This window comes from Bombus vosnesenskii, unplaced genomic scaffold (assembly GCF_011952255.1).
Source record: "Bombus vosnesenskii isolate JDL3184/JDL3185 unplaced genomic scaffold, Bvos_JDL3184-5_v1.1 scf7180000014816, whole genome shotgun sequence".
NCBI lineage: Eukaryota > Metazoa > Arthropoda > Insecta > Hymenoptera > Apidae > Bombus > Bombus vosnesenskii.
In genome coordinates, this window is record NW_022883662.1 from 41349 (window position 1) to 57551 (window position 16203).

Below are 16203 nucleotides of genomic sequence, written 5' to 3' on the forward strand. Positions count from 1 at the left end.
TCAGAAACTACTTGTATTTCTATTCTTTTTTTCGTCTTTTTTTCTACCAACGAACTTTCTCGTCGATGTTCACATAGATTATTTATAGATGTCGCGTCCATCAGGCAATACAAAAAAGATTTTACTTTAGAAGTAGAAATAATTATTCCGTCATTTCATTTTGGCGAAGATTATAAACGTATTCATATAACAAATAAAATAAAAATATATTGTAACATTTTATTTTTATGATTTTGTACTTATTTAACACTTATCTGGGTTATTTTTACATATAATCTGTAGTAAACGTAGTAATATCGACTTCCGGTGGCAGCACTATCAATCCACCTAGGCAACCGTTGGACTTCTTCATTTCAGTTTAGCTTGAACTATCGTGGTAAAAGGTCGTTTTGCTCTTGTTCAATAATTCTTGTGTCTCAAGGGTTGATTTTATTTCTTTTTAATCATAATAGTTCATTTTTCATCATCCTTTTCACCTTTTTTTATTTTGTTTCAATTTATAGTATCGTGTTCAAGCTAGACTCCGTGTAATCGCGTCGTTCCATATGTTAGTGTTAATTTTTCGCGCCCACCGCGTGTTTCGTGTGGTGCAGTTTGGTTTCATTGTGACTCCCGAACGATCGTAAGTCCCCTTTTCATACTTCACTTCCTTCTATTTACACGTCTGTAAGGTGAAAATTGTATACTTTTTGAAAGTAAGGCAAAACGGAAATCGCCGCCATCTTCCCTGTTGCTTTGACGCAGTCAAATCTAACAGAGCTTTTGGCAGTTATTTCTGAAGCGTTACGATCACAAAGATACAATTTGTGCTGCAATTGGTAATAATCGAATTCTCTGAAATTCAAAGATTACTGTGTTGTGCACCGCCATTACATGACCCGTTTTATGCGGTGATTCGGCAGATATATAGTCTGCTGTTCCTCAACAGCCTCTTTATTTTTAATACAATTCTTAGTAATTGGGCTGGAGGGATCACACGTGTAAAATCGGTAACCCATTAAGGATCTTTGCTTATTGTAAATGAGCAGAAGCAAAAGAAACATTAATATCTCTGCAACGCAGAGAAACGCAGTTTCCTAGCTTTGTCTCGTCTACAAAATTTGCGTGTGAATGGAATAGCAACACAATTATTGTTTCTATTTCATTTACGATTCTACCTTTTCCTGTATCCTCGAGACGACGAATCGGGCGTGGTGTGCAACGTAATTAAACTAGCACAATCTCCCATGTTATGGAGATTTCTTATATAGTTTCGCATCGTTCTACCGTTATCGTTGGCTCTTCTTTTATTAAGAAGTATGCCATTAAATAACATATAAATTACGCGATTATACACATCTATCTCCTACCTATCTAGTTTATTAGCTAGGGACATTAGGGATTAGCTCAATTTTTAGATTTTAGATAGGGTTTAGTATAAGTTTTAGTTAAGAGATAGCTTTAAAAGAGTTTAGAGGATGGTTAGCACCTCTACCTCTTTTTCGGGTAGGTCCACTTTTTTGTAAACCGTTCATTCTAATTGGAATAAACGGTTAATAGACTGCGATGATGTTTACCGCAGGTTATCGAGTTTTTCTGCAAAGGAAGGGTGGATGGGTTCGTTGGAGTTAGGGCGAGTCACTATTTGCAGCAACCTCCTCGTGGTGTGACTTGGGAAATTTGTATTACTATATAAGTAAATCAAATTTGCTAATGGCTGCAACGTTTTGGCATTTTTTCGTGGCCTAACTACATGAAATAAAAGTCACTAAGAATAAACATTTGTAATATATAATTTTGTGTATACTTTTTATCCTCAAATAATTACATTATTATGTCCTAAGTTTTCGTGTAAGTATATATAAGTAATATTCATAATTATAATTCATTATAATAATTATTATAATTCTTATAAATAATTTACATACCTCTCCCTAATCCATACTGCGGCGATAGATTTTGACCGATTGAATTCGCGTTCAGCAAAAGAAGTTGTGATAGTTTGGCGATATTAATGACTTCCATATTAAAGGATCGAATGAATGTTATAAATAAAATAGACGGGATGATAAGTATCTACGGTGAATGTAACGGAGATTCAGAAAGGGGAAAAATAAGTATCGAAGTTTGGAATTCCATAATCTTATCGGTGGCCAATCCGCTGATCGAATTTTAGGATGGAGAGATACTAATTGTTGATCAGACGACTACACAATCAAAACGTGCATCAGGTAGTCGACTATCTATTGGGATGGTGTATGGAAAGTCGTACTGTTGTGTACTGGTAACGTTAAAATTGTTATATATATATATATATATATCTTTTTTGTGTTTTTCTATTTCTTGTAACCTTAACGATTTGTGTGAAATCTACATACATTGGTAAGTATCGACAAGGATATATTATTTATAGGGATACATACATATATGGAAAATTAGGTATATAGACAAGACCGAAAACAAGTGAATACATACTTTGTTAAACATAACCTCGAGTTTTTACGATTGAGAAATAATACATGTAATGTGTGGTATTGTAACTACTAAGTAAATATTTAATTCTTTGCCTTATTTGAATTAAAACATTTGATTATGTTTTATTAAGCCTTCTTGGAAGGCTTGGAATAATTTATATGCTTCTGAGCGTTGTTCTTTTCAATTCAGTCAGGAACAATTGAGCGAAATACAGAATGGAAATTTCCCATTAATAGGATTTGATTAAATTTATTCATCATTTTTCCGCTACGCTTAAATCGTTTTCACAAATCTGATAATGTATACATATGACCTTATGACAATAGCTTTTTAGACGCTTTTGTTTATTAAAAGTTAGTTTTAGGTAACGTTTATTTTTCGCTTTATGACGATGATGATTTTAGTAAAACATTCAAACTCAAATTTTAATGTTTCTGTGCAGTTATACGTAAATTTCATGAAATCCTTATTATATAAAAACCAGTACTAAAAAAAAATGGTAGAATATATATTACTATAACTATCATTTTTGTCTTTCCTGCTTCCTAATATGATGTACTTGATAATTTTGGTAATTTATAAATGTTAATACATTTATCTCATTTTACCGTACATTATTTTTTTCTTGTATTGGTCCTAATTGATTACCTTGTATTACAATTTTATATAAGATTTTGTGCGTATTAAACTTGTTCGATTTAACAACTTATTTTTGCTCTTTTAGAAAATTGAGTTGTTACGTTGATATCAATATAAATCTACCCACAAAGATAAAAAGAATTTAATGCTGGTGAAAAGTGGAAAACAGAATAGACACATCAATTTAGTTATCGATGAAAATAATCGGTGAGTTTCTACTTAATAAAAACTACTATCAACGTTCTTCAGAAATGATCTCGCAAGCTTCTAATAAATGTTTCTGTTTGACTTAATAATTGCATACTAAGTCTTAAAATATAAGTAATTACAAAAGTTGTGTCATTAACGCATTATTCATATTATATATTTTTTAATACTGATATTTTTGAGAAATATAAGATTGATACGCACGTATGCATACATATATACATACATATACGAAATGAAAGGATACGCAGTTGTTGAGTGTAAATCGCAATGTTTTCGTCATTGTCACGTCACTGAATCTCAAGACGTGTTCGTGATTAAAATTTTAAGACGTTTCGTCAAGTTTTTTCTATTCTTCGAGGTCTCAAACTTCTGACGTGATAATATATCATTGACAATAAAATAATGTTCCAAAAATCACAATGTACCAGTATATACCTCTTATTACTTTCGCATATTCTTTAATATAAGTTCAAAAGTTCTTAATATGTATATGTGTACATATCTCCTTTCAAATATGTACATAAATATACATGTTTATGCTTTAATATATAATTAACATCGAAGCATTATTTTTATACCGCTTATTACACTTATTAAAGTAAGGAATGTGTTTTTATTCATCATTAAAATAAAGAATTATTCTTGTAATTTTTACAATATATTATTTCACGGAAACAGAATAAATCAATATCAAATGCTTTCAAATGTGACACATAATTATTTACATCCTTATCGTAGCTACTCAACACAAATGAACGCTTGGACATTGATCTTCTGGTTGTGTAAGCAGTCTTTATTCTGGTTAGATTCATAGAACATCGTGCGATAATATTGTCCACAGTAGATACGTATAACAGAATATACATTTTCCTAGTACACTACATATATTTTGGCAATAAATTTCAGCACATGCACAATTTTTACTATTGTATAAGTTTGTCCAAGAAGGCAGTAAAAAGCAATCAGTCTTTTAAGACTAATTTAAAAGATACAAAAGTAGCAACTTATGCGCTTTAAACTTATTTTGATGTAAATTATTTATATCGTAATATTCATTGCAATGATATTTGTTAGGAAAAATTGTTGTATAACATGCTATTAACAGATTCTAGTAACTATTTTTTATATTATTTTTTTTAAAATCTCCTCACTTGTTTTCTTTAAGTGTGTCATCAGTTTCTTCCGAGTATAGTTATACTAGCAACATTTATTACATGCCGCATATCAAATGTATGGTTATAAGTGTACTAAATGCATCATATTTATGACTTTGAATTTATGTTTATGCATTTATCAACTGTATTGTATCACTTATCGAGTCGCGGAATACGGGATGACTATGTGCACGTACCCAACCAGTTCCTTCTACACACATGCATAGAGAATGATAAAATTTCGTTCGTCGTCAATATAACTTTACAAGATATATATAAAAGAAGATGTAAAAAAGATCGAATGTTTATTATTAAGAACGCTATTACAAAATTTGTTTCGTGTCATCAATAAAATAGACATTGATACTGAAAGCGTAAAATACATTATTTTAATATATGATGATTCTAGGAAAAATTCTCCATCGTTTAATTAAGTCACTAATGTTAATAACATTAGTAATCTGTTAATTTATTATTAACAACAATGTTAATCACCTACGTATTGTGCACAATTCATCTGTATGCTAGTAAAAGAAAATATTAATCTAGTCAAATGATGTTTGCATACAGGTATTGGCATATGAGCATGTATTCGACAAAGTAATTTATATTATTTTTAATTAAATTCTATAATCAAAAGAAGCATTGTTTTACATTGCTTTGTAAGTAATCTGATATAATTTTGTAAACCTCGTCCTTGACGAAGGTATACGATCAATGAATCTTGTTACTTTCATAACGAACTACATGTTTTTTCCGTTTTTAAATTCAATACATTACATGATAGGATGACGCTGGCGGAACGTGACGTGAAACTTCAGATTCCAAAGCATTGTTTTTTCAATGATTAGCTTCAATCTATTCGTTTTAAAAAAAATGCGGGGATAAATGCAGATAATAGATAAGTTCAATATATCATAACACAAAATTCGTAACTTATCGGAATGATGATCTTTGGTAATTTATAATCGATATCGATTTTCTTTATACATGAATGAATAGGTATTACCAGTTGCATAAAAGAATATTTTAAAACTTTCTCATTTCTGTTATTTTGCTATTATTTATTTTATTTTTACATAATCTTCTCTTTAGGGTTTGGACAAATTTCCAGTTTTACATTAGGGTTATGTTCTCTAATTCTTTAATACTTCCTTTCAACCTTTCACTGTTTTCTATTATCTTGACTTATTAGGAGGCAGTATTTAACTCGTTTCTTTACAATCGCTAGAACCTTTAAGTATTGTAATAATGTTACTGCTTCTTTGTGGATGTGCCTATATATGTTTTTTTTATAAAAATTCATAACGCGATCAAAATAATTGACGTTTAATAAGTCTATCGACTAATTAGAAGAATAGCAGGAAGAAATTGAAGTGTAGAAGTAATTCGAAATAGGTTAAATAGTCGTAGGCGGGTAAGTACTAAAGGAATGATTACCGAAGACTACAACTAAAAAGATGTGCACGATCTCGACTTTGATCACATTAACTCTTCGTTCCTCCTATCATAATCCTTTGTTGCGTCCTTAAAAAGACAGAAGTGGTGAGGAAAGGGGAGTGAGTAAGAGAGAAATGGAAGAGAAACAGAGTGAGAAAGAACATTCAGCAAAGCAACGACGGTCAATGGTGATGGCCGCGGTGCAGCTAAATGGTGGAGTCAGCCAGTCCGTCTCGATACACCGAGGTTTAAACACCGTCAAGAGAGCATCTGGTGGATTTTGTCTTGATTCCGCTGTTGATCTATCGTTTTATTATTATAATCGTGCAATTCGGAAACCGTTTATCATAGTTACGTATAGGTGTGATCGTAAAAACTGCGAGTGAGTGTTTTATTTTTAATCGTTCGAACGATATTGCCGTGTGTTACGCGGACGTGGGACACAGAAATTGAGATGCATTTACTTCTGACACAAGGATAAAATCGACGGTCTACGCAGTTATTATTTCTAAGTCATGGTCGTCTCTTTTTGACCGACTTCTCATGCGTCACTACTTGAATAATGTAAGAACGCGCGTTATTTGAAATCTGAACTTGAATTGTTTCAATTCTTTATTTTCTTTAGAATATTTAATCAGTTTTAAATTCAGCAAGTGATGTGTTGTTGCCAAATCGAGTGTAATAGGTAGAATTACGCTATTTGAAGAATTGCTTAAATTAAGTATTTTGTCATTCTAAATTAACATAAACAATGCCGGTATCATTTGCACGTTTTTATACAAAAGATTTTTGAAGCACATGCTCTACGTGCCAAAGAAACAACTATATTTCAATACGAAAATAAATATTTATAAATTACAATAAATCCATAATGAAGTTTCTTCTTAAATGTATCTAATTAAGAAAAATTTGTCATATTTATTTTGTGATAAAGAAAGGATAACATTTGATTTTAAATGTCCTACTAGATAAATGACTTAAGATTGAAAACAAATAATTTTTCAGGCGATGAGAGAATTTGTATGCATATCCAATAACGAAAACGTAATACTGCGGAAAGGTCGGTTCATTTGAACGAATATCGACCATAAGAAGAGAAACAGCTACCTAAATTTCATTTCAAAGCCAAGATAAGAAATTAAAAAAAGATTACAATATAAAATGAAGCTTGAGGGCAATTGTTCACACGAAGATAATACCAATGAAATTTTATTACAACCTAGGAATGGTTCGGGTATTCGTTTACAACTTGTACCAACACAACCCAAAACGATTACGCATCTACCGAAAAGACCGCCCGTTGAACTAGCATTCGCAGATTTAACATACAGGGTACGAGAAGGCAGCAAAAATAGTAAGTATGCTAACTTTTTCTGTAAATACTATTTGCAGCTAAGTCAAGTAGCGAAGGTCATTGGACTCATGTTCTGTACAATAAAAAATGAGTTACAGTTATGAGTTATAGTATTGTACAAGAATCAAAATCCTTTCATACATTAAAAGAACATAAAAAATTATTTCGTTATTTGCTCCCTTTTGGTCAAATTTATACAGTTAAACTGGTTCTTGATGATACTGGTCATAAAGAGAACGTAAATATTATTTGCGTGAAAGTGCCGTTTACACAATTCAGTACTTGTATCTGGGACTTTATAAGTATAATATTTTCAAATAGTAGGATTAATTAACTAAATAACAAAATGTTCAATATTTGACTTTATAAAAGCAAAAATAATCAGTCGAGGATTAAAACCATTCTTTTTGTTGTCATCGTGTAGATATTTCCTCTGAAAAAAAACTTTCTACGTTATGCGATTTGTAGAGCATAGTTGACTAAAGTGAAGGAATTAGTAAGTGAAATTTTATAAGAGACCGGTTACAGTGCAAGGTTTTAATCACGATTTCCGAAGTACATCGTATATAGATATATGTATATTTATTATTCGAAAAGAGATAGTTATTGACATCTTTTTAAATATTTCAATCAGGTCGACACAATTTTTAGTGTGAATTATACTTATTTTTAATCGAGTATTTTTAGCAGTCCGGCACTAGCAGAAACAATAGTATAATAAGGAAAACGAATAATGTGGGTGATAATAATTCCAAAAACTAAGTCTTTGTTTCCATTTATCATCAGTTTATACTCCAATCAGTTTAGTGTTCCAACTACAGCAGTTGTGTGATAAAACTCCGTTTCATTTGTCGGGTTAGCATTTTCATTTTGTTTCAATTAATATTTCTTTTCTAGAAATTTTCTTTCTTTTAATTTTATGATTGTATTTTGCAATCGAATGAGCAGTGAAATGTGATTAAAAAATGTTTGTTGTTATTTACTTGGTTAAATTATATTCCAGACTCACATTTTATAATTTATTAATTATGTTTTGGTTATAGTTAATACAAATGTATCCGTAAATATGATGTAAGCCGGAAGCAATCCTAAGATAAAAGGCAAGGATTATAATAAATAATATAAATATTCCCAAAAACTTCCCTCTTTTCCCTAATTAATAATTCATGAGCCACCATACAATGCGATGGCTTGTTTGCGTGTCAATGTCCAGGGATTTATAATAATACTCCAGCAATTATTTCGTCATAATATGTACACAAATCTTATAAATAGGATAATAAAACGTTACATGTTTATGTTTTTACGGATATATAAAGAGTATGGACATCCTGTCATGTGTCTTAAATAAGCATGAAGGTTGTTTTTGTTTCAAGCCAAAGTTCATTCTCGTAATTGTATTTTTTTCACACTGCTTGTTAGCTATGTAGTTTCGTATGTGACATACATCTGCACACGCATACACCTGCAAGTGGAGCGATCAGGGCAATATGACCGCTTGCAGAAAGTGAATGTATATAGCAATATTTTTGCAACCCACATTTTGCGTAACTAGGAACAGCCTGTTTGAAATTGACTTTCTTTAATATCCAAAAAATTATTGTCGCGATTACTGAAATTGGCGATGACATTGTACAAATTTATTAATTAATATAAATGAATTACCATTTACAAGAGAAATGTTTATACGTTAATGGAAAATCAAGGTCTCAAATGCGTTTGCCATTTTAATTTTTTATTGCGTTCAGATGCACTGCTTGTATAAAAGTCTAATATTCTGACTTAAGAAACTGCTTGATAAAGGTTAAAAGATGATTTCGTCATACATTGTACTGCTATGTGAAAATATGCGTTATTAGTATTTATTCAAGTAGAAAGCTTGATAATTTATTTAGAGTTGTTATTACTAAAAACGGAATTCGCGCACTTTATTTTGTTTTTTTCACATAACGTCGTCAAATGTAATATCCAACTTCATAAATACTCTTCATATTTTTCAATACTTTCATACTCCAATTTCATAATACTGTTAGGTATACAAAAAATCCACTATCATGCAATCATCGCATGGGTAGGAACCTATGATGTATTGTGTGATATAACAATAATGTCATAGTATGTATTAGTTTTAGCTTATCACGTAGCAGATAGATAGTTACTTTATTAATTTTTCCTTCTCGCCTACAAAATGAGGTTGGTTTACAAAAATTAATTCACATTCATCCACACATACATTATATGTATATATAATATAGTGGGTAATAGTAATATAACGCATTAGAATATAATAATGATAAATTATACGTAATTGAAAATATATCGTAGACTATTTTGAAAACGTGATTATTTTGAAAAGAAATGCAATAGCACAAATTGACTACAAGCAGAATGATATTCTTACAATTAGGATAGTCTAACTATGAAGGCTAAAGTCCTCAGCTTACGATGAATGACAAAACAAGTTTTGCGATATAAACTACCGAACGAGAAAAAATAATGGATTATGCAAAGAATGATATCCCGTCATTAGTTCCCTTGATAATTATATAGATTAGGAGACACCTCATCGATTTCAGTAATTTTTAGATATGTTAACATTCTGAGCACTTTCACTTTAACACATAGCCGCTGCGCCATTCGGCTTTAATTTTCGACATAGTCATGAAAATATTTTTAATACTTTTACTTCAGTGTGGATTAATTAATCTTCAGATGTAAAGACAATCTTAAAATCCGTCAGTGGAAGACTACGATCTGGAGAACTGACGGCTATTATGGGGCCTTCCGGTGCAGGAAAGTCTACTCTTTTAAACATCCTGACCGGATATAAGTGAGTTGTTTTCCTTTCGTTCTTCGAAAATTTTCTTCGTTTATAAATACGATAGAGATACATTTTTTAAATAATATCAAAATCTATCAACAAAACTGTCAAAATTACAAACAATTAAAGTTCACTTTCGTTGGCATATACTTGAGAGAGGCAATACTAGTTAATATGTACGTAATTCGTAAACTCCAACCGTAGGCCAATTAAATCTAACGATCAGGTGGCGAATGAGATTCAACTATTATTTATTATGCCGTCTTGTATCACGACACTTGCCTGAATTATAGATACAAAAAGCACCTCGATAACTTACGAATGATAATAAAGTTTGTAATCGCTCCTATTTAATTTATTCTAATAACTATGAATATTTTTTCGTCATTCGGGTTCTTAGCGTAAGCGATATTATACATATGAGATATTCAAAATCAAAATATCAAATAGATATTCAACATCAAAATATTTTGGATGCTTATTTAGATCAACAGGTACCGAAGGAAGCATCACAATGAATGGCCATGAAAGGAATTTTAGTGCCTTTAGAAAATTATCATGCTACATTATGCAAGATAATCAACTTCATGCGAATTTAACTGTAGCTGAAGCTATGAAGGTCGCTTCGAACCTTAAACTTGGGTCACATGTAAGCCAAGCAGAAAAGGAAGAAGTGGTATGTTCGTTAAATATTTTGTCTATAGATAACAAGAGAATTACTGCTGCTATATTACTGAATGGAGGATTGAGAATGAATGTTGAATTTCCTGATGATACCATTCATTTGTATTTATTAGATTCAAGAAATTCTAGAAACACTTGGTCTATCCGAACATCGTCGAACTATGACTTCGAATTTGAGCGGTGGACAAAAAAAACGGCTTTCTATTGCGCTTGAATTAGTCAATAATCCTCCGATAATGTTTTTCGACGAACCTACTAGGTAAGGGAATCTTATTGTATCTAATATATTGTACAATGTGATTTAAAAGGATAAAGAATCTGGTTTAAAATGGAGATGTGTTTTTGAAATGTTGATCTATTCGGATGCGAATACATATGTGCCATACCAGAAAGAGATATGCTTTTTCACCTGCAAATAGCTTCACTTTCACCATCATCAATACCAGAGAATCCTCGTTGCTCTTTATATAACGTTTAAATAAAAGCATGGTCAGTGTCAGGGAATTACCTTCGCAAATTTTTAGAGATTTTTCTATGAATTTCGTTGTCTTATTTGTAATTTTCATTTTTTTGTTTTCTTAACATTCTAAAATGTATTAAGACTCATTATAATTTACTAATGTTTAATGATTACATGCACAAATGTGACGCATTAAAAAAAAGATAAAAATATATAAGCGAATTTCATTAAATGACAAAACGAAAGGATGAAGTAAGAGAAAGTACGCAAATAACGAGTTTTTAAAACTTTTTACTTTCTCGCTTTCACTGACGTCGCATATACCATTCTTTTGTACACGCTATATTTGTAACTATCAGTCGCTTTTATTATTTATATTTGCTGAACAATATTGCTTCTATGAAAACACACGCTGATCTATGAAATCATTTCAACAAACTCTTTAGTATGCAATTAATTAAAACTTAAAAAAAACTTAAACTGACGTTTAACCGGTTCTTGAAGGTCTACCGGAATTCTTTTCCCTATGATTAAGTCAGAAGAAAAAAGTGATCAATTCAAGATCGTTCATGTATATAAATGTTCTAAAATCCAATAAAAAACTATTCGAATCCTTTTTTTAGAAATATTCGAAATATTGCTTGATAATAAGTGTCATATGTTTTATCAATTTACAGTGGTTTGGACTCTTCATCTTGTTTTCAATGCATTTCGCTCTTAAAAACCTTAGCTCGAGGAGGAAGAACAATAATATGTACCATCCATCAGCCCAGCGCTAGGCTATTCGAAATGTTTGACTCTCTATACACATTAGCCGAAGGACAATGTGTATATCAGGGATCTACGTCGCAGTTAGTGCCATTCCTTAGAAATATCGGACTCAACTGCCCAAGTTATCACAATCCAGCCTCTTTCAGTAAGCTATTTGTAATATCAATGCATTTCTAGATTCTTTAAAGATACTGATTACTATAATTCAATTCTAAGTTATCGAAGTATCGTGCGGAGAATATGGTGACAACATCAGAAATCTGGTGAACGCTATAAAGAATGGAAAATATGATATTCGAGAAGGATACCCATTCCCTGAAAATAAGTCAGAAGGATTGAATAATGTATCTAGTGATTCGTTTTCGAAAGGTGAAGGTCGTGACGAAAACGTTGAAATGAAAGATAAAAATGATGTTAATAATTTGGAAGAAAAGTTTCAAGAGGATAAAATAAAGGAGATAAATAATAAAGGAATTATCCCATCTTACGCAACTAACGATATTACGAAACAAGGTTCATAAGGAAATCCAGTAAATTATTAACCCTTATCACTTTTTTAGAGTAAAACGCTAACTTATGTCTGACAGCATTACTGGCTGTTAAAGTAATAAGGGTTAAATAATATATACCAATTATATCTTTTATATAAATCGTTATTTTTATGTAGTAGATGTAGTGATACCGGTTGATATGGAGAAAAAGGATAATGCTGAAGTAGCCTTACTTGATGAATCGATTGTAATCACTCCAGAGAGATACCCCACATCGGAATGTCAACAGTTCTGGATTGTTTTAAAACGAGCTTTACTTTTTAGTCGAAGAGATTGGGTAAGTTGATCAAAATTCAGTTAATCAATTGATTTATTTAAGATCATTCCTCTGACTCATGAGTTATTAGAGATTTTACAATTCTAATGTTATTTCTTTTTTAGACACTTATGTATCTTCGACTTTTTGCTCACATTTTAGTAGGTTTATTGATTGGTGCACTTTATTATGATATTGGGAATGATGGTGCTAAAGTACTTAGCAACCTTGGGTTTTTATTTTTTAATATGCTGTTTCTTATGTATACATCTATGACCATTACGATATTGTCTTGTGAGTCATATTGGCTTTATTTGTTCTTTTATTTCTTTTGTATTACAATAGTATTTGTAAAAAATTTTATTTCTTACAGTTCCCCTAGAACTACCAGTGCTTTTAAAAGAAAATTTTAATAGGTGGTATTCTCTCAAGGCCTACTATCTAGCAATTACCATATCAGATATACCATTTCAGGTAAGAAAACAGGATATATGTGACTTGACTCTGTGGAGTTATGTATTCCTTTTTCACATCTGAGAATTTATATATTATTTCTTTTTTACAGGCAATATTCTGCATTATGTATGTTACGATTGTGTACTTTATGACAAGTCAACCAACAGATATTATGCGATTCAGTATGTTCTTGGGAACATGTTTACTTATTTCTTTCGTTGCACAATCGGTTGGGCTAGTAGTTGGTGCAGCAATGAATGTTCAGAACGGCGTATTCTTGGCACCGGTCATGTCTGTACCGTTTCTTTTGTTCTCCGGCTTTTTCGTTAGCTTTGACGCTATTCCAGTATATCTTAGATGGATTACCTATCTAAGCTACATTAGATATGGTTTTGAAGGGACTGCTCTGGCCACATATTCCTTTGGCAGAGAAAAGCTTAAATGTTTCCAGGTATGATGTGCCTCGTTTGTTTTTATTAAATTCTTTATAAGATTAATTATTATTAGATACTTTGACAAAATACGCATTTATAGAAATCTGACTTTCCTTCAGAACAATGCATATATATGAACATATATACATACATATAAAATTCCATATATTTATAGGTGTACTGCCACTTTAAAAACCCAGAAACAACGTTGGAGGAATTAGATATGCTTGATGCTGATTTCACTCTTGATATCCTTGCTTTGCTTTTGATATTCGTTGTACTTCGAATTGCTGCCTATTTATTCCTTCGTTGGAAACTAAAGACTGCACGATAGATCACTGTACGATTATTGTCAATTTAACGATGTTATAGCGTACAACACTTTTCCAAATGGACGCTACAGATTAAAATAATGCATTTTTTCATATGATCCTACACTACAAATCCGTGATCAGCAATTTTGTTTCTTTTCGACATCGAAAACTATTCACATCAACAATTTCCAATCATCGAAGAGATCTTATGTACCGGGAGAATGAATTACCACATACTGTTTATGCTTATAATTGAGGATGTTATAAGATTTAGATGAACATAATTTATTCTTTGTTAGTTTTACGATAATAATTCTGTGGTAACTATTGCGGCCATAATTACACAGTAAAATTACAAAATTACAAAATAACACAGTAACTTTAAAAAATGCGCATGAACATATACGATGATCTCAAATTGATCATTAGTGTGTCTATTATCAATTTACAAAACGATAGCTAGGAAAGAGATTAAATTTACTGGATCTGACTATAAATGAACACCCACAAAACTCTGCAGTTCTATATATTGAAAAGAGTAAGAGGCCTTAATGGACGACATTTCGTGAATGATCATATTTTTTATCTGCCTATGGCTGTGAGTTTAAAAATGCAGAAAAATAACACAAAACAAATACGATACGGTGTATCTTTAATTTTAACGCGGAAGCATAAATTGATGTTTTTCTATTCAGGATAATGTCTGAAATAGTAAATACCTTGTCAGGTTTATCTTATCATGTATCTCATATGTTAAATTTTGGTAATACGTCCCCAGCATCATTGTATATTTGAAAACTTAAGATTTAGAATAAGTTTACCGAAATTGTACATTCACAATTCTTCCAATTGATGTAACTCTTGACTTTAGTGTATATCTTTAAAGCGAATTTACTTTTGTAAAAGTATAAATCAAGTAAAAGAATACATAGAGTACTTTAAACGCCTTAAGGGAGACAATTTTGTCAACAGTCCTAGTCTAAATTCGTTTTTCAATTTTCAAAGTTTAGGGATTGTGATATCGGTTGTTGATGCAAAACATAAAAATTAAATTAAACGAATTAAAACGTTTGGTTTGTAATATGTTAGTAATGTTCACTAACTTGAAAAATGTACGTTAATGAAAAAATCTGTTTATATCTATTTACACAAATGGGATAAATTATACATGTTTATATATAAAATGTTTACGTGATCGATTCCGATCGATATACATGTATATATATACAATACATAATATATTTTATAATATCGTCATGCGAATGCACGCACTTGTGCTGAATTGACATAATATTCGTTGTATTTTATAACGTATGTTTATTACAAATAAAAGTATGCCTTTCATAATATCGCTAGTTTAAACATTTATCATATATTATTACAAAATATAGGAAAGTTATATTTCTTGGTTTTCAAAATGGATCTATTGGTGAATCTAAATTTTTTTACACAATTTCACTTTAGCGAATTATAATAAAATAAATTATATTAAATATAATATAATATAATAAATTATAATAAAATAAAGAGTTACAATTTATGAAAAAGGAAATAAAGATAAAATATAAAATGATAAAAAAATAATAAATGAAATGAATATCACTATTAAAAGTGTATCATTATTCATGTGTATGAAATTATGTGTATAACATGGTCATCATATTTGCAATAATTACATCGCGGTAATATTATTATATTATGCTTAAGACTATTTTCTCAATTATCATTTGAATTTCATGAAGTAGTGGTAATTTTCCTTCTTTATATAAGTATGTATAAGTATCATTTACATAAGATGTTTATTCCGTATCAAACGTGCAATTTAGTTTTTAAATCCAAGGAGATATTAAAACGTATGGTTGTATTATCCAAATCCAAAATATTAGTGAATTATGAGCTTATTGTCTCCCCCGCTTCGTGCTCCTTTTTATTGCTTTTTGAAAAACTCCCAATTTTCTAATGGTTTGGAATGGTATCTATCAGTGTTTTAACGCATTTGCTGGTTACATTACTTTAATAAAAAATTAAATATTAAATTAATTAAAATGGTTTTTTCGTATTATATGTATATTAGAACTTGATTTCGATTAGAATTTGCGACAGTTACACTTCAAGATTCAGAAGCTTATACTTGTTTAGCGTGGTATTATTTTTAACATGACAAGAAATCGCAGTATACATAGTACATATATACAGAATAAGTAG

The 16203-nt window shown here is 30.6% G+C and overlaps 1 protein-coding gene across 2 annotated transcripts; it reads left to right on the top strand.

The window, feature by feature from the left end:
* The first annotated feature begins 6063 nt into the window (after positions 1-6063).
* Positions 6064-15345, top strand: LOC117240590 (ATP-binding cassette sub-family G member 1). Of its 2 annotated transcripts, none has more exons than XM_033506590.1 (12): positions 6064-6461; positions 6903-7251; positions 9964-10081; positions 10559-10748; positions 10870-11015; positions 11894-12132; positions 12204-12500; positions 12655-12815; positions 12920-13088; positions 13168-13268; positions 13360-13701; positions 13860-15345. In XM_033506590.1, the coding sequence occupies exons 2-12, from the start codon at positions 7059-7061 to the stop codon at positions 14016-14018; spliced, it is 2115 nt and encodes a 704-aa protein (XP_033362481.1). In that variant the 5' UTR covers positions 6064-6461; positions 6903-7058; the 3' UTR covers positions 14019-15345. The 2 variants fall into 2 exon arrangements, with proteins under 2 accessions (XP_033362481.1, XP_033362482.1); XM_033506591.1 differs by having other exon boundaries at positions 12658-12815.
* Positions 15346-16203: the final 858 nt, after the last annotated feature.

Bases quoted from the DNA above. Each gene is read 5' to 3' on its own strand.
- LOC117240590 (XM_033506590.1), top strand. From the start codon at position 7,059: ATGAAGCTTGAGGGCAATTGTTCACACGAAGATAATACCAATGAAATT. The intron at 10,749-10,869 runs GTATGTTCGTTA...TGTATTTATTAG, and splicing joins AAGCAGAAAAGGAAGAAGTG to ATTCAAGAAATTCTAGAAAC. The intron at 13,089-13,167 runs GTGAGTCATATT...TATTTCTTACAG, and splicing joins GACCATTACGATATTGTCTT to TTCCCCTAGAACTACCAGTG.